This window comes from Microcebus murinus, chromosome 8 (genome assembly GCF_040939455.1).
Source record: "Microcebus murinus isolate Inina chromosome 8, M.murinus_Inina_mat1.0, whole genome shotgun sequence".
Taxonomy (NCBI): Eukaryota; Metazoa; Chordata; class Mammalia; order Primates; family Cheirogaleidae; genus Microcebus; species Microcebus murinus.
Window position 1 is genome coordinate 106,519,762 of NC_134111.1, and position 20,273 is coordinate 106,540,034.

General features: G+C 66.3%; 1 protein-coding gene across 1 annotated transcript in view; it reads right to left on the bottom strand.

Moving 5' to 3' along the window:
- Nucleotides 1–20,273, bottom strand: part of KIF1A (kinesin family member 1A) — a 79,333-nt gene that overhangs the window by 42,304 nt on the left and 16,756 nt on the right. Inside the window, 13 exon segments of the mRNA XM_076006120.1 lie at nt 2,260–2,517; nt 3,229–3,366; nt 4,892–5,070; nt 5,779–5,927; nt 7,102–7,195; nt 8,143–8,215; nt 8,703–8,883; nt 11,940–12,023; nt 12,773–12,879; nt 13,072–13,151; nt 15,160–15,235; nt 16,003–16,082; nt 18,811–18,944. Coding sequence (XP_075862235.1) covers nt 2,260–2,517; nt 3,229–3,366; nt 4,892–5,070; nt 5,779–5,927; nt 7,102–7,195; nt 8,143–8,215; nt 8,703–8,883; nt 11,940–12,023; nt 12,773–12,879; nt 13,072–13,151; nt 15,160–15,235; nt 16,003–16,082; nt 18,811–18,944 — 1,633 coding nt within the window.

Below are 20,273 nucleotides of genomic sequence, written 5' to 3' on the forward strand. Positions count from 1 at the left end.
GAGAAAGAGCCAGCGGCCACCAGAAGGATAAAAGAAAAATCAACGGGGCCCGGGTCGGGCCTGGGCCTGCACAGCCGCGGCGCGGGGGAAGCCGGTTCTTGCCGAAAGGAAAAGACTGGGATGACTCCCGGCGAAGCCCCCACGGACCGCCCGGGACTCGGGGCCGGGCCTTGCTTTGGTCATTTTGGTCTGGCAGTTTTGTAAAATCTCAAATCCACAAAAGGGTAAAAGATGTGGGAAGGACCCAGCTCTTTCTGGCTGAGACTGCAAGAGCCCACGCCCCCATTTCTCCCAACAGCCTTGTCCCCTGCCTGTCCTGGTCCCCCGCCCACCTGACATCCGGGGCCACCCCTGGGGCCTAGCTGGGGCCTGGCCCTATAGCCAGGGCTTTCTTTTTTTTACTTTGAGACAGAGTCTCACTCTCTTGCCCGGGCTAGAGTGCTATGGCGTCAACCTAGCTCATAGAAACCTCAAACTCCTGGGCTCAAACCATCTTCCTGCCTCAGCCTCCCAAGTAGCTGGGACTACAGGCATGTGCCACCAGGCCCGGCTAATTTTTTTCTATATATTTTTAGTTAGCCAATTAACTTCTTTGTATTTTTAGTAGAGACGGGGTCTCACTCTTGCTCAGGCTGGTTTCGAACTCCTGACCTTGAGCAATCCTCCTGCCTCGGCTTCCCAGAGTGCTAGGAGCCAGGGCTTTCTGAGAGAGGCCTTGCGAGGCTGGCCTTGGGGGTCTTCACCCGTCCAGGGCCCAGCAGAGCAGGAAGCACAGGCCGGGGCATCTCGGAGAGAGAGCGCGCCACCAGTCCTCATCCGTTAGGCCAGCTTAGCTCACCAAGTGTCGGCCTAGTATCACGCGTGGAAACCAAGTTGGAATAAATCCGCGGCACGGGCCCGTGGGACCTGCTGTCTCCCAGGAGGGAGGGGGGCTCCGTGCCGCCGTCTCCACCCCAGGGCAGGTGAACTGGCCAAACGTTCTGGGTTACCTGTGGCTGCCCTCAGCCTCTGGCTCCCAGAACTGGTCTCCAGGCTCCAGACTTGCGAAAACGTCCACTGGCCTGGCCCACGGACGCCGTCTCAAACTCCAAAAAAGGGTTGCTATTAAAATATCTTCTGTCTTTTTTTTTTTTTTTTTTGAGACAGAGTCTCACTTTGTTGCCCCAGGCTAGAGTGAGTGCCGTGGCGTCAGCCTAGCTCACAGCAACCTCAATCTCCTGGGCTCAGCGATCCTACTGCCTCAGCCTCCCGAGTAGCTGGGACTACAGGCATGTGCCACCATGCCCGGCTAATTTTTTTTTTGTATATATATTTTTAGTTGGTCAATTAATTTCTTTCTATTTTTGGTAGAGACGGGGTCTCGCTCAGGCTGGTTTCGAACTCCTGACCTTGAGCAATCCGCCCGCCTCGGCCTCCCAAAGTGCTAGGATTACAGGCGTGAGCCACCGCGCCCGGCTCTTCTGTCTTTTATAAATGTAAAATAAGTAAATTTGGCTACTGCGTGAGCTGAATTTCCTCCTACTGGGTTTCCAGATCTTTCCTTCACCTCACTTCCTTTCCACGATAGGAAGTTTGCCGGCCTACGGGGCTCCCTGGGCCTGGGCCTCCGCCCCACCTCCTGACGGACCGTGGCCTGTCTTGCATATCCAGGGACCTGATAACCTGCTCCTCCCTGCAAAGGGCGCAGACCCGGGCCACGTCCGGCCGTGGCCGCCCTGGAGGTCGGGAGGGACGGAGACGTCCTCCCTTTAGACAGGCGTGGCCTGGGCAGCCCCCGTGGCTTCGGAGGGAGGTGGGGGGGAGCAGCAGCCTCCACTTCCCACGGGAGGCCCTTCCCCACAGAGGGGACGGCTCTGGGAGCCGCCTGGGAGCCTCCGTCCCCTCTGGACAGCGGCGGCTTGGCCAGGACGGGGGGACCCAGGGGGGAGCACGGCACCAGCTGGGGGCGGCCGGCTCTCACCTTCCAGACGCCCCTCGGACTCTTACAGGGGGACTGGGGGGCGGGAGCCTGAGCCGGCACCACTCCCGGGTCCCTGCGGCCTCTCTGTGGATACAGTCCCACCTGCTGGGGCCACGCTGGACGCCCTGCCGCACTGCTCGCCTGTAGCGGGGACCCGGGGTCTCCCCACCGGGACGCGGGGGGCCTGGGCGCCCCAGGCCAGCCCCTCCGCCTGCCTCGCCCGGGGCGGCGCCTGTGCCCCAGCAGTCTCCTGCGCAAAAGAGCTGGCTCCTCCCAGCATGCGCCTCGACCTCACCAACCTTCCTACTAAACTGAACAGGGGGGGCCGGTCGTAAAACGGGTCCCGGCCGTCGCACAGCACGTGCTCCGGAAAGACGTCGTCCTCCAGGTCCTCCTCCTCCTCCTCCTCCTCCTCCTCCCCCACGCTCTGCTCCTCGGCAGGCTCGGTGGCTTCGGAGTCGGGGCTCGAGAAGGTGGGGGAGGGGGTGAGAGCAGCCATGCGCTCGCTCATGCATGTGTTGAGAAGAGGGTAGCTGTTGCAGCCAGAGATGACTGAACTGAGGTTAGTGCGACAAGACAGAGAGAAGTTAACACCAGCTGCTCGCGGGGACCGACGGGGGCGGGGCGGGGCGGGGCGGGGCGGGGGGCTTCCGTCCAAAACCAAAACCAGACACACAGACCGTCAAGAACGCTGCTTCAAAAGACAAGAGAACCGAAAATGCACCCCGTCCCCCCTGGCTTGGAAAGAAACCACGTGTGCAGGAAGGTTCCGGAACACGCCTGCGGGTGGCACTGAGAACAGGGGTGTTCCCGGCCAGGCGTGGCTGAGGCCCGGTGAGGACCTGGTGAGCTTGGCCACGTGGAGGCCTCGGAGCGCCACGGCCGCACGGCGGGGTGCAGGGGCTGGAGGCAGACCCCCGACGGGGGCGGGCAGGAGGCTCAGGTGACTCCCGTCCCCCAGGCCACCAGGTGACCTGGAGCCCCCACGTTCACCCTCGTGGACCCTGGGCTGCAGTGGGTGTGGGCGGCAGCGCCCAGCCCCCGCCCAGGTCCCCTGAAATAACAGGGCCTGCGGGGGTGGAGGAGCCTCGGCCGGGGGGCGGGGGGCACGGGGCAGGGGTCTGGGGACGGGAGAGGGCCCCTCGAGGCGCCTCTTCCTGCGGGGGGCCAGGGCCGTGGGGGCCAGGCCTTGGGGGGAGGCCCACACCCGCCCTCCGCCGCCTCTTTCCCGCTCACGTTCTCTGCCGGGGAAGGGAGGAGGCGCCCACCTGCCCACCAGCCGGAACCAGGGGAAGCGGTCGTAGAAGGGGTCCCCGCCGGTCACCACGTTGTCACAGTCCTCGATGACGCTGGAAGGCACCTCCGCGGCCCGGTCGTACATCTCCCGCATCAGGTCCAGGCGCTGCCTGCAGGGCGGCAGGGCGGTGTGGGCTCAGGCCGGGGCCATCGGCCGGCACCGCACACCTGCTCCCCCGCGGCCGGCTCCGGCCCAGCACCCTGCTCAGGGGCATCGAGGCTCACGGGGTCTGTGGAACAGAAACCCCTTCGTGGCCCTAGGCCTCGTGGTCTCTCAACCACGGTGAGACGCTGCCAACTAAAGGTGCACGCTCACCGCTCAGCCCCCCCCCAGTGACAGCAAAGCAGGGCAGGCAGGACGGGCCGGGGGCTGGCGGAGGGGAAGCGCAGAAGAGGGCATCGCCGCGTGGGCCCCGATAGCTCAAGGAAGAACGGGCAGACGGGGAATGGGAGGCCCAGAAGTGTCTGAAAACTGTCATTCCCAGGAAAGCCAAAACGTTGCAGAGGAAAGAAACAGTCACGGTGCCCTCGAGGGCTTGGGTGCAGCACACAGTGGGTCCGCACCCTCCCGAAGCCAGATGGCACTGCCTGGGAGAACGGGAGGGGAAGGGGGTGCGTGCACATGTGTGCGTGTGTGTTTGCATGAACGTGAGTGTTTGCATGTGTGTGTTTGAGCAAATGTGTGTGTTTGCATGTGTGTGTTTGAGCAAAGGTGTGTGTTGGATGTGTGTGTGTGTTTGCATGTGTGTGTTTGAGCAAATGTGTATGTTGGATGTGTGTGTTTGCATGTGTGTATGTGTTTGAACAGATGTGTGTGTGTTTGCATGAATGAATGTGTGTGTGCATGGATGTATGTGGATGTATATTTCCCTGGATGCATGTTTATGTGTTTGCACAGATGTGTGTGTGTTTGGTTGGATGTGTTTGTTTGCACAAATGTATGTGATTGTGTGTTTCCAGGGATGCATGTTTTTGTGTTTGCATGGACGTGTGTGTGAGTGTGCAACTACTGATGTCTGTCAGGGTATGCATGAATGAATGGTGTAAGAAAGTGTGTGAATGTCAATTGAGCATGTATTAATGTGTTCTTTGTTTTCTGTATTTTACAATGTTTTGACATCTCTGGGGGCCTCGCCGGCTGGGGAGAGCCCCTCCCAGTCTAGCTGATTCCTAGAGACGGCCGTTACTGGAACGGCCCCCTTCATGCACAAACCGTCCCATCCCGAGCGCATACCCCCAGCACCTCCTCTCTCTGATTCTTTGCACACCAGGCAGCCACACCCCTGCCCTGCACCACCAGGGCCCAGGCGCCAGACGAGGAGGCCTGGTCCCCACGCCCCAGAGCCCTGTGGGATTGTCCAGACCAGCAGTCTCCCCGCGTGCCTCGCCGTTGCCACGGAGACGCCAGTGAAGGCTGTGGCCTCCCCACTGGCCCTGGGCCCTGCCTGTACATCCCGGCTGTGAGTGACGTCCCTCCCCTCCCTCGGGGGCACTGACCCGAGTGGTCCTGAGCCACCCCCCCCCCCAGTCTAAGGCCCAGGACAAGTCGGTGAGCGTGTGGGAGGCGGCAGAGGCCGAGCATCGGGCGGGAGGAAGGCCCCGCGTGCTGCCCAGCCAGCCGCCCTCCCGCCGCACCTGAGCTTCTCCAGGGTCCAGTAGTGAGTGGCCCCGTTCTTCTGGTCCTGCACCTCCACCGCCACGATGGTGCGGGGGAAGGGCCGCGTCTCCCGGTCCTTGGCGGCCTCTGGGGGCAGCAGGTCGGGCGGCAGAGGGGAGTAGAGCGTGTCTGTGAGGAGGACAAACTGGAACTGGACCTGCGGTGGGCGTGAGACGGCCGCTGTCAGCCTCGGGGGCAGGCCCGGCCCTGAAAGGGCTGCCCTCCACCTCCGGAGACCTCGGCTGCATGGCCCGCAGTGCTACCTGGGACCTTGCAACCTGCCCCTGGAGATGGCCCAACCCGCCCGCCTGCCCATTTGGTCCCCACCTGCCCACCTGCACGCCTGCCTGCCTGTTTGCCTGCCCACCTGCCCACCTGCCTGCCTACCTGCCTGCCCACCTGCCTGCCTGCCCGCCTGCCAACCTGCCCGCCTGCTCACCTGGGACCTTGCAACCTGCCCCTGGAGATGGCCCAACCTGCCAACCTGCCCACCTGCCCACCTGGTCCCCACCTGCCCACCTGCCCGCCTACCTGCCTGTCTGCCTGCCCACCTGCCTGTCTTCCTGCCCGCCTGCCCACCTGGTCCCCACCTGCCCACCTGCCCCACCTGCCCACCTTCCTGCTTGCCCGCCTGCCCACCCACTTGCCCACCTGCCCGCCATCCCTGTGGAGCAGGAAGGGAGAGGCACGCACCTGGGCCAGTCCTGGGCCTCCCTCCCCTCCCACCCTCCTGGGGGCCCAGGCCAGGCGGGGCCCCTCCGCCCACCCCAGGGCTGGCAGGGGGCCGGGCTCCGAGTCCTGGCTGTCCCTGTCACACCGTCCCTCTCTCCGACGGGGCGAGACGGCGCAGCCAGAGGGCACCCACCTTCTTCTTGAGCTCCACGCTGATGGCGTTGGCCTCCTTGAGGAAGATGGCGTTGCCCCACAGCAGGTCGCGCAGGGACGTGAACTGGTACCACTTCCACTTCCGGAAGGCCCACAGCGCCAGCTCACACTCCCGCTCCGTCCAGGGCACTGGGGGAGAGGCCGCGTGGTCACCGTGGGAAGGCCGTGACCCTGCCCCACACCCGCCCTCTGGAGGGTCAGCCGGGGGCCACTCCGTGGGGCAGCCAGGCGGAGCCTGTGCCTGGCGCACACGGGTCACCCGCGTGGAAGGTCAGGGCTGAAAGGTGACTCCCGTGGTCACTGGCCGGCGTGGCGGGAGGGTGGGGTCCGGGCCCCTCTCCCCCAGGCTCCCTCTGCTCTGGCCTGGGCCGGGGTCCCCCAGCTCTGCTCCCCAACTAGCCACTCTGGGTGCACAGAAGGAAAACCTGGCAGACGGTCTGCCACAGCCAGCAGCATGGAAAGCACCACATGCCCCAAAGCAGAGAGGCCGTCGGCTCTCCGTGCAGGGGCGTCACCGAGAGTCAGGCTGAAGGTCAGAGCGGTTGGGGCAGCACCGCCAATGGCAGCCACACGCACCCTCTGGGGCCAGTGTCCGGACCCACGGGAGAGGAGGCAGGTGGGCAGGTCAGGTGCTCCCAGGTGGAGCACTCTCCTCACCCACACGCCCTGTCCACCGGGCCCCCCAGGGAAGGACCGGCAGGGACACTGGAAAGGCTGTCCGTGCACCAAGCACTGATGCCCTGGGCTTCCAGCCCAGCCCGGAGCCTGAGCACTGCGTGCATGGGAAGGAGCTTTGCGGGGTAGACGGGGCCTGGCAAGGGGCGGGACCAGGGTCACACCAGCACACAGGTGCTAACCACCTGGCCAGCGCTGAGATGGCGGTGAACCCCTGTCCCCGGCTACACCCACCTGCCCTGCCTGGGGGCCTCCCTCATGTGACAAGGGGGTCCCGGCGTGAGGTGTGCAGTGGACCTGGCCTCAGGGACCCACGAGCCATGCGCCGGCAGGACAGGGGCCAGTGGACACACGTGGGCGTGGGGAGCCCTGGCCAGCACCAGCCCCATCTTCCCACGCTCCTATCAGAGCCAACACGTACTGCACACACGTATGCACAGGATATGCACATGGTATGTGCACGTGTGTGTCCGTGCACGTGTGCCTGCTGCAGGGCAGCCTTCCCCAGACCCCAGGAGCTGGGGGACCGGCCCAGACCCCGGGCAAGGCGCGGCTGGCTGATCTCCAGGGCAGGGCCCAGGGCTCCCCCTCTCCCAGGCCCTGCCACCTGCAGGCTCAGGGGACTCACCTTCGTCCTCCGGCTCCTCCTCCTCCTCGTTCACCTCCGAGTAGTACCTGGAGTCCATCTGCTTCTGCAAAGCCTCCAGCTTGCTCTCGTAGTCCTGTGGAGAAGCAAGGCCTGCAGGTCCCCACGGGCAGTGCGGCACCCTACAGCCCCCTGCCTGGGCTTCTCCGCTGCCCCGGGACGCAGCCTCAGCACACCCCCCAAGCGGGCCAAGAGATGGCGCCAGGTGGGCAGAAATGGAGGCATGGGGGGGCCGGTGGGACCTAGTGGGTGGGGCCAGGTAGGAAGAGGGGGCAGGTGGGACCCAGTAGGTGGAGCCGGTGGGACCCAGTAGGGGGGAGTTAGGTAGGACCTAGTGGGTGGGGCAGGTAGGACCTAATGGGGGGGCAGGTGGGACCCAGTGGGTGGGGCAGGTAGAATCCAGTGGGTGGGACAGGTGGAATCCAGTGGGTGGGACAGGTGGGATCCAGTGGGTGGGACAGGTGGGATCCAGTGAGGGGGACTGGTGGGATCCAGTGAGGGGGACTGGTGGGATCCAGTGAGGGGGACTGGTGGGATCCAGTGGGTGGGACAGGTGGGATCCAGTGAGGGGGACAGGTGGGATCCAGTGAGGGGGACTGGTGGGATCCAGTGAGGGGGACAAGTGGAATCCAGTGGGTGGGACAGGTGGAATCCAGTGGGTGGGACTGGTGAGATCCAGTGAAGGGGACTGGTGGGATCCAGTGAGGGGGACAGGTGGGATCCAGTGAGGGGGACTGGTGGGATCCAGTGAGGGGGACTGGTGGAATCCAGTGGGTGGGACAGGTGGGATCCAGTGGGTGGGACAGGTGGGACCCAGTGGGGGGGGCTAGGTGGGACCCAGTGAGGGAGACAGGTGGGATCCAGTGGGTGGGACAGGTGGGATCCAGTGGGTGGGACAGGTGGGACCCAGTGGGGGGGCTAGGTGGGACCCACTGAGGGGGCCAGGTGGGATCCAGTGACGGGGACAGGTGGAATCCAGTGGGTGGGGCAGATGGGACCCAACTGGGGGGCCGGAGTCCTCACCAGCCTCTGCTGCTCCAGCAGGTAGGTGGCCTCCTCCCGCTCCCGGCGGTACTGGTCCTCCAGCTCCTGGAGCCTGCAGGGGGGTGGCGGGGTGAGTGGGGTGATGGGGCAGGGGTGAGTGGGGGCGGCAGGGTGAGTGGGGGCGGCAGGGTGAGTTGGGTGGTGGGGCAGGGGTGAGTGGGGGCGGCAGGGTGAGTGGGGGCGGCAGGGTGAGTGGGGTGGTGGGGCAGGGGTGAGTGGGGTGATGGGGCAGGGGTGAGTGGGGACGGCAGGGTGAGTGGGGTGGTGGGGCAGGGGTGAGTGGGGGCGGCAGGGTGAGTGGGGTGGTGGGGCAGGGGTGAGTGGGGGCGGCAGGGTGAGTGGGGTGGTGGGGCAGGGGTGAGTGGGGGCGGCAGGGTGAGTGGGGTGGTGGGGCAGGGGTGAGTGGGGGTGGCAGGGTGAGTGGAGGCGGCAGGGGTGAGTGGAGGCGGCAGGGGTGAGTGGGGGCGGCGGGGTGAGAGTGGCGGCAGGGGATGGGCTGTGGGGGTCAGCGTGGGCGGCAGGCGCCCGGCCCGCCTCACCTCTGCTCCATCTCCTGCTTCATGTCGATGCCCTGCTTCTCCAGCAGCTCGCGCTGCGCGAAGGCCCAGTCCACGGGCTCGGCGGGCGTCTCTGCGCAGGGCGTGCGCTCGCGCTCCTGCCGCGCCTGCTCGGGGTGGTTGAAGCGGAACACGTGGCTCTTTCCCATGATGATGCGGTTTCCTGAGGGACGAGGCAAAGCGGGCCTGTGGGGCTGGGGCAGCTCCGGGGCAGGCTGGGGCAGAGAAGGGGGAGGAGCAGGCAGCCCCCGCCCCGCCCCGGCGCCGAGCCCTCCCCCCACCCCGCCCCGGCACGGAGCCCTCCCCCCGCCCCTCTCCTCCTCCCAGCCCACCAGGGCGTGCAAACCAAGGACCTGGGGCCTCTGGGGCTTCCGCAGCTCTGCAGGTACCGCCCGCCCCCCCAGGCCAGCCTCGCCTCCTGCCTGCAGGCCCCTCCCTCGGACGTCCAGGTTCTGGGGCGCGTGCACCCCAGGGCTGAGCCCAGACACGGGCACGGAGCGCCACGCAGAGCACGGCTGTGCGTGTGTGCAGGGCCTCCCCCCCCCCACTGGAGTGGACACCGGGCCGGGCCCAGGGTCGGGAGGCTACAAGTCACTGCAGGGCCGCGGCCAGCGAGCACAGGCGGCCTCAGGGTCCAGCATCCAGGCTTCCGAGGGTGTGGGCATCGGCCCAGTCCCTCCCACCCCAGCACCCAGGGACCCCACCCCAGGGCAGCGCTGTCTGTGAACAGTCCTGCAGGGCCTCGCTTCCCTGCAGCTTTCTCCGGGACTCAGCCCTGCCCCTCCCCGCTGAGGGCACAGCCCAGACCCCGCCCCGTGTCTGCAGGTGGCCTCCCAGGTCCCCGTCACTGGCTGCCCTCAGCTGGTCACTTCCTCTGTCCCCATCCTCAGGCCCACCTGCGGCCCAGCTCCACTCTGCGAGGGAGACCCCAGCCCAGCCTCCGCTCTCGGCCCAGGCCCTGCCCGAGCACACGGGCACCAACCCCACAGTCACGGGGCAGGGGCAGCGTCTGAACTGGACGCCCAGGCGTGACCACTCCGGCCCTATGTGAGCCGACGGAGGAGCCGAGAATTCAGGGTGCTCAGCGTGTCCCTCCCCCCACAGTGCTCCGAGGAACGCCAAAGGCAGGACCCCCAAGTCCTGGAAAGTTCTATGGAAGCCGGGCGCCCTCACACCCTCTGCTCCCCGCCCCCCAAGCCCAGGTGGGGGAGGCCGCCCTGGCGCCAAGCCGAGAGATCACCCTGGCCAGCGACAGACGGGCTGCGGTGCCCGGTGGTTCAGCAGACACTAGGGGAGCAGGGCAGGGGGTTGCACACGTGGCCGACCCCACGACCAGCCGGCTGGCCATGTGGAGGACCCTCCACTTGGGTGGGCCTCGTCCAAGCAGGTGAAGCCCTGAGGGGCAGCGGCTTCCTGAGGAGGAAGAGGAGGGTTTGCACAGATGGGCGACCTCCTGCCCGAGATCCCGCCTGCCCGTGACTCCAGGCTTCGCTGAGCAGCCCAGCCATGGCAGCCAACTGGGAAATAAATCCCCCTACATCCACCAGTGCGCGTGTGTGTTTGTGCCTGTGCGTTTGTGTTTGTGCCTATGTGTGTGTATGTTTGTGCCTGTGCGTGTGTGTGTTTGTGCCTGTACGTATATGTATTTGTGCCTGTGCGTGTGTGTTTGTGCCTGTGCATGTGTGTGTTTGTCCCTGTGTGTGTGTTTGTGCCTGTGTGTGTATTTGTGCCTATGCGTATATGTATTTGTGCCTGTGCGTGTGTTTGTGCCTGTGCGTTTGTGTATGTTTGTGCCTGTGCGTGTGTGTATTTGTGCCTGTATGTATGTGTATTTGTGCCTGTGCGTGTGTGTTTGTGCCTGTGCGTGTGTTTGTGCCTGTGTGTGTGTTTGTGCCTGTGTGTGTATTTGTGCCTATGCATATATGTATTTGTGCCTGTGCGTGTGTTTGTGCCTGTGCGTGTGTGCCTGTGTGTGTTTGTACGTGTGTGTTTGTTTGTGCATGTGTGTGTGTATTTGTGCCTGTGCATGTGTGTTTGTTTGTGCCTGTGTGTGTGTTTGTGCCTGTGCATGTGTCTGTTTGTGCTTGTGCGTGTGTATATTAGTGCCTGTGTGTGTTTGTGCCTGTGCATGTGCGTGTGCTTGTTTGTTTGTGCCTGTGCATATGTGTTTGTACCTGTGCATGTGTGTATTTGTGCCTATTTGAGTGCATGTTTGTGCCTGTGCGTGTGTGTTTGTGCCTGTGCATGTGTGTGTGCTTGTTTGTTTGTGCCTGTGCATGTGTGTTTGTACCTGTGCATGTGTGTATTTGTGCCTATTTGCGTGCATGTTTGTGCCTGTGCGTGTATTTGTGCCTGTGCATGTGTGTATTTGTGTCTATTTGAGTGCATGTTTGTGCCTGTGCGTGTATTTGTGCCTGTGCGTGTGTATATTTGTGCCTGTGTGTGTTTGTGCCTGTGCATGTGCGTGTGCTTGTTTGTTTGTGCCTGTGCATATGTGTTTGTACCTGTGCATGTGTGTATTTGTGCCTATCTGAGTGTGTGTTTGTGCCTGTGCATGAGTGCGTTTGTGCCTGTGCATGTCTGTTTGTGCCTGTGCATGTGTGTATGCCTGTGTGTGTGCGTGTTTGTGCCTGTGCGTGTTTGTGCCTGTGCATGTGTGTGTTTGTGCACACGTCTCTACGTGTCCATCTGCGCCTGTCCACCTCACCCGAGTGGCCTGCTCCCCTGTGTCTCTGGTGGGCCTTTCACCATACCGGCTATAACCACCCGTCACTCACAACAGCCACCTTGTCAATCTTGTCTGACTTCTCCAAAGGAGGGACTGGACACCCCGTGTGTGCACGCATGTGCACGCCGGTGCACGTGTGCATTTTACAACGTCTGGGCACCGCAGCGCCTGGGAATGAAGCCGGAGCCCAGGACCAGCGTCCACAGGCTGTCCACCCCCTCCCACCGGCGCTCCGCGACCCCGGCCCAGCCCCACCAGGGAGGCGTCCCGAGTGCAGGGCACGCGCCTTTCCCGGACGGGCGCCCCAGCTCTGCGCTCAGCCCACGGCACCGACGCGGGAGCCACGCGGTGTGGACGTGCCTTCTCTTCTCGGGCCACGGTGCAGGCCCGGGTGCTGACGCCACGTGCCCAGAGCCGCAGGAGCTGACCCGGTGCCCTGTGGGGAACGGGCCTCACCCCCGGGCGCCCACCGCCCCGAGCCGCCGCCGTACCTGACCGCAGGATGCTGGGCTCCGTGACCTTCTTGCCGTTGACGTAGGTGTCTGCCCCCTCACAGGGCTCCAGGGTCACCACAGCTACAGGGGCAGAGAGGGGCACGGTGAGGGGCTGCCACCTGCAGGGGCTCGGATCCCGTGGCCCTGGCGTGGCCCACCCACGCCCTCTCCTGCTGGCCACAGAGCCTGAGCGCTGGCGACACCTCGTTTGGGCCTCAGAGGAACTCGAGGGGTGTCTCCCCGACTCGAGAGAGGGGAAGAGTGACCCCCAGGAGGACGAGCCCTGTGCCCACGTCAGAGCCAGGAGGCCGTGCTGAGCCTGGCTGCCCAGGGCCCCACTGGGTCTCCAAGGGGACAGAGATGAGAAACTTGTCCCTGGGGGGTCCCCGTGCCCCCCTACATGGGAGAGGGCAGGCAGGGGCTCTGGGGACAGAGGAGAATTCTGGGGGAGCCAACCATCCCCTGCACTGCTTAGGGCCACCCACCTGAGGTGGCAGAGTTGGACAGCAGGCATGGGTCATGGGTCATGGGTCATGGGTCATGGCTGGACGCCCCCTGAGAGATGCCCTGGGCTGGGGTCCAGGGCACTGGGACAGCACATGGTCACAGCCGGCTGGCACCCAGGTGGGTGGACCAGGCCACGGGGACGGCCCCATGTCACCTTCAGAAGGGAGGCTGGTGGGCAGCAGGGTGGGCAGGTGGCCGCCCCCAGCCGGCCGTAAGTGTGGTTGGAAAAGAGTTTCCAGCCTGGCCCTGGGCCCCCGGACCTCGGCCCCCGCCCCCCCACCGGGTAGGGGCAGCAGCCCCGCGCAGGGGCGCAGGGGCGATACCTTCACTGCCGCCGCGGGAGTCGCTCCGGAAGACGCAGTGCTCCTCCTTGATGAAGTGCCCACTCAGCACGATGTCCTGCCGCCTCTCCCCGTCCTCCCTGCCCACTCTGTGGGGCGGGCGGCGTCAGCGGGCGGCCAGGACCCCGCACGGCCCCAGCACCACCTCGAGCCGCCCGCGACGCCCGGCCGGGACCTCGGGGAGCCCCGGGGAGGCGTGGACGGGGACGCGGGGTGGGTGAGGGGCCCCCCACCCAGCAGGGGCCCACACCCGGCGGCCCCTGGGCACAGGGAGCCCCCACCTGGTGACCCCGTCCTTGATGTAGTACAGGAGGCACTCAGACATCAGCGGGTCCTCGTTCAGGTTGACGAGATGCGGCGTCTGGCGGGAGACAGGGGTGTCACCTCTTGGGGTGGGGCAGAAGCCCAGGGCTGGTCCCCGCCTGACCTCTGCCAGGCGTCAGGCCACCGCCAGTCCTAGGCCTGGCATTTTGGGGGACACGGTGTCCTCCCAGCCTGGCAGAGAGCGCAGGAGACGTGGAGGGAAGGGTCCCCAAGTCCCCCAGGCCTCGGCTCAGCTGGTCACTTGAACCCAGGAAAATAAGCCAGGGCCCAGCCCACCTGACACCTGGGATCCCACATATACCTGGACCTTGTACACACACCTGGGCCTCATAAACACCTGGGCCTCGTACACACACCTGGGCCTCACATACACACCTGAGCCTAATACACACACCTGGGCCTCATACACACACCTGGGCCTCATACACACACCTGGGCCTTGCACACACACCTGGGCCTCATACACATACTTGGGTCTCGTACACACACCTGGGCCTTGTACACACACCTGGGCCTTGTATACACACCTGGGCCTCGTATACACACCCAGTGCCCACACTCACCCCAATGTGAGGACGTGGAGACCCGGTCATCAGACATAGGGGCCACACCCTCTGAAACTGTCCCCTCCCGCAAGTGGGGAGGGTGTCTAGCCGCTGCAGGGCTGAGGGGCTGCAGCCTCAGGGCCCAGCCAGACCAGGTGCTTCTCCTGAGTCCCCAAACACAGAGCCTCTCAGGAAGGGGTCCCTGGTGCTCCCACTCCTGAGCAGCGCCCAGACCCAGGGCCACCAGCGAAGCCAATGGACTCCAGTGTGCCTGGTCTCGCAGGGGAGCCCTACGCACCCTAGGGGTACACCCACCCCTGCAGGAAGGGCAGGGTCTGGAACAGTTCGGGGGACAGTCCATTCCAGACAAACGCAAAGGGCCGGGCTGGCTCCTGCCCTGCCCGGCACCAGAACCTGCCCTCGTCCTCTCAGCCCCTTCCTACCTCCGGGCCTGGGCAGGTGCTGGTCCCCCAGCCTGGACCACAGCCCTGCCCAGCCCCTCCCAAGCTCCGGCCACACGGATGACTGTCCCCGTGTCCAAGCCGCCCCCCAGCCATGACCACCCCAGGACCAGGTGCGTGCTCACACCGTGAGCCTCTGAGAGCCCCAGTGGGCAGAGGCGTGCAGTGGGCGGGGATGTGTGTAGAATGTGTGCAGAATGGTCCCAGCACTATGACGCACCTCACCTCTGGGAAAGTTCTAGCAACCCCTTTCGTGCAAGTTTGCCGTAAGCTGGCCCGTGGCTTCAGGGGCTTGGCCAGGGCCCACGAGGACGCCCTGCACCTGGGCCCTTCCCAGGCCACCCTCCACGCTCCCCTGCACTACTGTCCAATAAGCAACGTCCCCAGGGCACGCCCAGGTAGGCCACCTGGCCGGCGTCCAGCCCTGCCAGCCAGAGTCCGGCTCCTAAGGGGCCGGGCGGTTCTAGTCGCCCTTGGGGTGGGTGGGTGGGGTCTGGGCAGGTGTCTCCCCAAATGCCTGTGCTGCTGAACGGAGTGGGGGTGGGGGAGGGAAACACTTTGGAGAAGCTGCCTGGGGCTGTGCTCCACTTGAGGGTCCCCAGCTGGAAGACCCCTGAGGCCCAGCCCAGGCGGGGGGGTAGTGAGCCAGCCGGGCCTCACGGGAGAAGAGGGGTCCCTGCTGGAACCAGCCGGACCTGACGCTGGCTGGGCTCTGAGAGCACAGCTGGCTCCCAGCTCCGAGTCCCCGGCCAGGCACGGCACGGGCTGGAGGGCGGGGCCAGACCCCTGCATCTGTCTCCAGCCTGGGCGGCTGCCCGGTACACCCCGACCTTGGGGCCAGGCAGCGAAGAAACCCATCGGAGTCCCAGTGAGACGCCCGCACGAGGGAAGGTCTGGCTGTGGGCGAGCGTGGCCGCCCCAGTGTCCGAGCCAGGCCCTGCCACGCGCCCCTCCTCCCGGGAGCCCACTCGGGACACACCAAGGACAGCGCAACCCCGCCAGGCCAGGGTAGCCCCACAGAACTGGGACCAACTCCTACCTTTTTGGGAGAGAACACACCCAAGGTGCCACCGTCTTCCCTCATGGCCACGCCCATCTCGGCCAGCAGGGCCTCCCTGGGGGGACAGAGCTGGGGTCAGCGTTCGCTCCATGAGGCTTCCACGGCCAGTCCCACCCCTGACCGGCTGGGAGCCAGCAGGCCACTGGCCGCTGTGGCCCTAGGGGAGTCCGTGCAGTGGCCAGTCTGACCCTGGTCAGTGGGCTGGGGCAGCCACTGCTGGGCAGCCACCAATGGAGCATCCACTGACAGGGAGCCACTGATGGCACAGCCACTGCTAGGCAGACACCAATGGGGAATCCACTGAAGGGGCAGCCACCAATTGGGTGTCCACTAATGGGGCATCCACTGATGAGGCAGCCACCAATGGGGCATCCACTGACGGAGCAGCCACTGCTGGGGCAGCCACCGAATGGAGAATCCACTGATGGGGCAGCCACTACTAGGCAGCCACCAATGGGGCATCCACTGACGGGGCAGCCACAGCTGGGGCAGCCACGGACGGGACAGCCACTGCCAGGGCATCCACAGGCTGGGGCAGCCACTGATGGGGAATTCATGGGCTGGGGCAGCCACTGACGGGGCAGCCACTGACAGCACCAGCCCTTCTGTGCCACAGTCAGGGATTGAGTCTATCAGGCCTCCGTGGCCAGTGGCCAGGAGTGCGGGTCACTGGGGCAGAGGGGACAGGTTTGCCCTGCGTCCTGGATGTAGCCACCCAGGGTGCAGGAGCCCAGGGCTGGAGCTGGGACTCGGTGCTTGTCCCGCCTGGGCTCTCGGCCCACTGGCTGCGCCCTCCCGCAGGCCTCAGTTTCCCCTGCTCGCCTCTCCATGCGGATGGCTTCCGTGCGCCGCAGCTTCTCCTCCCAGGTCTCGTTGAGCTCGGCTATGATCTTCTCTGTTTCCTGCGGGCGGGACAGAGTGGGGTGAGCCCCCCGCGGGGCGGGGCCGCAGGGGCTCTGGGGGCCGCAGGGGTGCAGGTGCCAGGAAAAGGGGCCGAGCACAGAGCCCACACTCGGGGGTCCCCCAGGCAGAGGACGTCTCTGGAAGCCCAGGGTGAATTCAGAGAAGGTGCGACTTTCCCGGGACGCGGGGACAGGGAGAGGCAGAAGAGCCTGGAGGGAGCTCGGGACACAAGTCCCCGGAGACGCTGGGCCTGGCTCCTACCACAGCTGCACCCATCCCTCAGGACGGAGACCCTTCCCAGCACCGGCACCGGCTCTCCGTGTCTGCCCCACACCCCAGGAGGGGCCCTCACACCCCAGGAGGGACCCCACACCCCAGGTGGCCCCACATTCCCCAGAAGGGGCCCCCACACCCCAGGTGGCCCCACATTCCCCAGGAGGGCCCCACACCCCAGGTGGCCCCACATTCTCCAGGAGGGGCCCCCACACCCCAGGAGGGGCCCCCACACCCCAGGAGGGGCCCACACCCCAGGTGGACCCACATTCCCCAGGAGGGGCCCCCACACCCCAGGTGGACCCACATTCCCCAGGAGGGGCCCCCACCCCAGGTGGACCCACATTCCCCAGGAGGGGCCGCCACACCCCAGGTGGCCCCACATTCCCCAGGAGGGGCCCCCACCCCAGGTGGACCCACATTCCCCAGGAGGGGCCCCCACCCCAGGTGGACCCACATTCCCCAGGAGGGGCCCCCACCCCAGGTGGACCCACATTCCCCAGGAGGGGCCGCCACACCCCAGGTGGCCCCACATTCTCCAGGAGGGGCCCCCACACCTCAGGTGGACCCACATTCCCCAGGAGGGGCCCCCACCCCAGGTGGACCCACATTCTCCAGGAGGGGCCCCCACACCCCAGGTGGACCCACATTCTCCAGGAGGGGCCCCCACCCCAGGTGGACCCACATTCCCCAGGAGGGGCCCCCACACCTCAGGTGGACCCACATTCCCCAGGAGGGGCCCCCACCCCAGGTGGCCCCACATTCTCCAGGAGGGGCCCCCACACCTCAGGTGGACCCACATTCCCCAGGAGGGGCCCCCACCCCAGGTGGACCCACATTCTCCAGGAGGGGCCCCCACACCCCAGGTGGACCCACATTCCCCAGGAGGGGCCCCCACCCCAGGTGGACCCACATTCCCCAGGAGGGGCCCCCACCCCAGGTGGACCCACATTCTCCAGGAGGGGCCCCCACACCCCAGGTGGACCCACATTCTCCAGGAGGGGCCCCCACACCCCAGGTGGACCCACATTCTCCAGGAGGGGCCCCCACACCTCAGGTGGACCCACATTCCCCAGGAGGGGCCCCCACCCCAGGTGGACCCACATTCTCCAGGAGGGGCCCCCACACCCCAGGTGGACCCACATTCTCCAGGAGGGGCCCCCACCCCAGGTGGACCCACATTCCCCAGGAGGGGCCGCCACACCCCAGGTGGCCCCACATTCTCCAGGAGGGGCCCCCACACCTCAGGTGGACCCACATTCCCCAGGAGGGGCCCCCACCCCAGGTGGACCCACATTCTCCAGGAGGGGCCCCCACACCCCAGGTGGACCCACATTCCCCAGGAGGGGCCGCCACACCCCAGGTGGACCCACATTCCCCAGGAGGGGCCCCCACACCCCAGGTGGACCCACATTCCCCAGGAGGGGCCCCCACACCTCAGGTGGACCCACATTCCCCAGGAGGGGCCCCCACCCCAGGTGGACCCACATTCCCCAGGAGGGGCCCCCACACCCCAGGTGGACCCACATTCCCCAGGAGGGGCCCCCACCCCAGGTGGACCCACATTCTCCAGGAGGGGCCCCCACACCCCAGGTGGACCCACATTCTCCAGGAGGGGCCCCCACACCCCAGGTGGACCCACATTCCCCAGGAGGGGCCCCCACCCCAGGTGGACCCACATTCCCCAGGAGGGGCCCCCACACCCCAGGTGGACCCTAACCTCAGAGCCGCAGCCCCACCCCCACCCTCACACCTGCCTCGGGTCGGCCTGTGTCTCGGCCCCCAGCCCCACTGTCCCCAGGTCTGGGCTCACAGCCCGCTCTGCCCTTCGACGTGCGAATGGAAAACCTAGAACCAGCCAAGCCCAGTGCGGAACCAGGAGCACGGCGGGATGTGGGCGTGGCCGTCCACGTGTAGGTGTGAACAGGGACTCCTGCCCGGCCTTCTCACGGGCTGCAGGCCCCACACACACCAGGCCGAGAGCTGCTGCGATCTAGCAGTGACCCCAGCAAAGGGGTGCGTGGGCCGGGGGGGTGGGACTGACTCCTCCCCACCCGGGTCCCCCCCAGGGCCCCTCCCCCCCCCCCCCCCCCCCCCCCCCCCCCCGCTCCTGACCCGGCACCCGCCTACACGAGGAGTCGGGTCCCGGGCGCCCAGCACTGAGCGCTCCCCCAGGCTTGGCATGGGGTGCAGGGGCCACAGGCCGTGCAGACACCAAGGCCGGGGTCCCATGGGGGCCCCTTCTGCCCAGCAGACGGGTCCCCGGCAGCCCACGGCCTGGGGCCCCCAGATGAACGCCCTGGGCTGCCTTGGGCGCCGAGGGTGGTGGGGACAGGCCGCCGTGCACCTGGGTGGCCTCACGCCCGAGACTGTTCTACTCCGGTTTCTCAAGCCCTTCCCGGAGCCCGGCCTTCCGAGCCCCCATGGTGCCCCACGGCGCCCCACAGCCCTCACCTTCAGCCTCTCGATGGCCTCCTCGCTGCCCGGGGCGAACAGGATGCGCTCGTGGAGGCTGGACACGGAGGCCGCACGGCTGGACAGGGCGGAGAGCGAGGACGAGGGGCTCATGCCCACCAGGGCGTTGGTCACTGTGGAGAGATCGTCACGGATCGACTCAGCGCCGGTTACGGTTATCGTTCTCAAGGGCGGACATGTCCACGGGGAGGGAGGCAGGGAAGGCCGCAGACAGGAGAGAGAGAGAAGACAGACGCAGTCGGGAAACGGCAAGGGAGGGTGCGGGATGGGAGAAGCAGCAGCCCTGCCGTGGCCCAGCCAAGCGCATGCAAGGCCGTCCGGCCCCACCAGACGGGTGGCGGACAGGCCCAGCCCCCAGGCCGCCCTCCCCGCAGCAGCTTGGCACGGCCGAGCCCCCGGGCCCCCTGGCGTCCCCCACCCCACTGGGCCTTCACCTGCCCTCACCTGCCCTCACCTGCCTCCCAGGGCCCTGCCCGGCGCCGGCTCACGGGAGCCCACCCAGCGCCTGTCCACTGCCCGTCCTGGCACCAAGACCCCCAGGCTCATCCTCATCCTCCCTGGGGGACCATCTGCCCCTCACACCTGCCATCGGCCAAGGCCACCAGTGTCCCCAAGCTGCAGGGGCTGGACTGCTCTAACCATTCAGCCCACTAAGGTGGAAATTGGCCAGAGACCTCCCTCACCGGAGAGGGGAGTGGAGGCCCCCTGCACCTCCACCGCGGCGGTCAGCCCCACCCCGGGGCTGGCTCTCCCCAAGGCCCATGGGGGCCGGGATGCCCCTGGAGTGGGCGGGCGAGGCCCCTCCTGGCAGAAGCAGACGCACGACCGGGCAGCAGCAAGCGGGGGGCCACTCGCACACTGGGGAACAGGGCGCCCTTGGCCCAGGGTCAGGGAGGCACTGAACCCCCGAGAGCCAGGCCCAAGGCAGAGGGGACAGAGGCTGGCGGGACTTGACTCAGACTCGCGGCAGTTCTGGGGAGCAGGGCCCCGGGTGTGCGGTCAGCTGGACAGACAGCCGGCAGGTGAGGCCCTAGCACGGGGCAGGGCCCTCCAGCTCTCAGCCCTCCTGCCTTGGCACTGATGCTCCAACCTTCCCAGGCCTCTGGGTGCACAGCGGGGTTAGACACCCCAACCTCGGCCATGCTCAGCCTGAGAAGGCCTGGGCTGCACCCGGACCTCCCTGCTGCCTCAGTTTCCCATGTAGACTGTAGAGCTGGGAGCCTGGGCTCACAGGCAGACGCAACCCTATATCTACCCGGAGGGCCCTGGGAGGGCATCCCTGGCCCTGGGACTCGGCCCTCCCCGCCATGCTGCCAGGCCCGGTGACGGCCGGCGGGAAGCGGGGTGCGGACGGCGGGCGGGGAATACACACATTTGGGTCCTCCGGGCACAGTGCTGGCTACGGGGGAGGGAGGCGTGGCGAGGAGAGACAGAGAAACAGA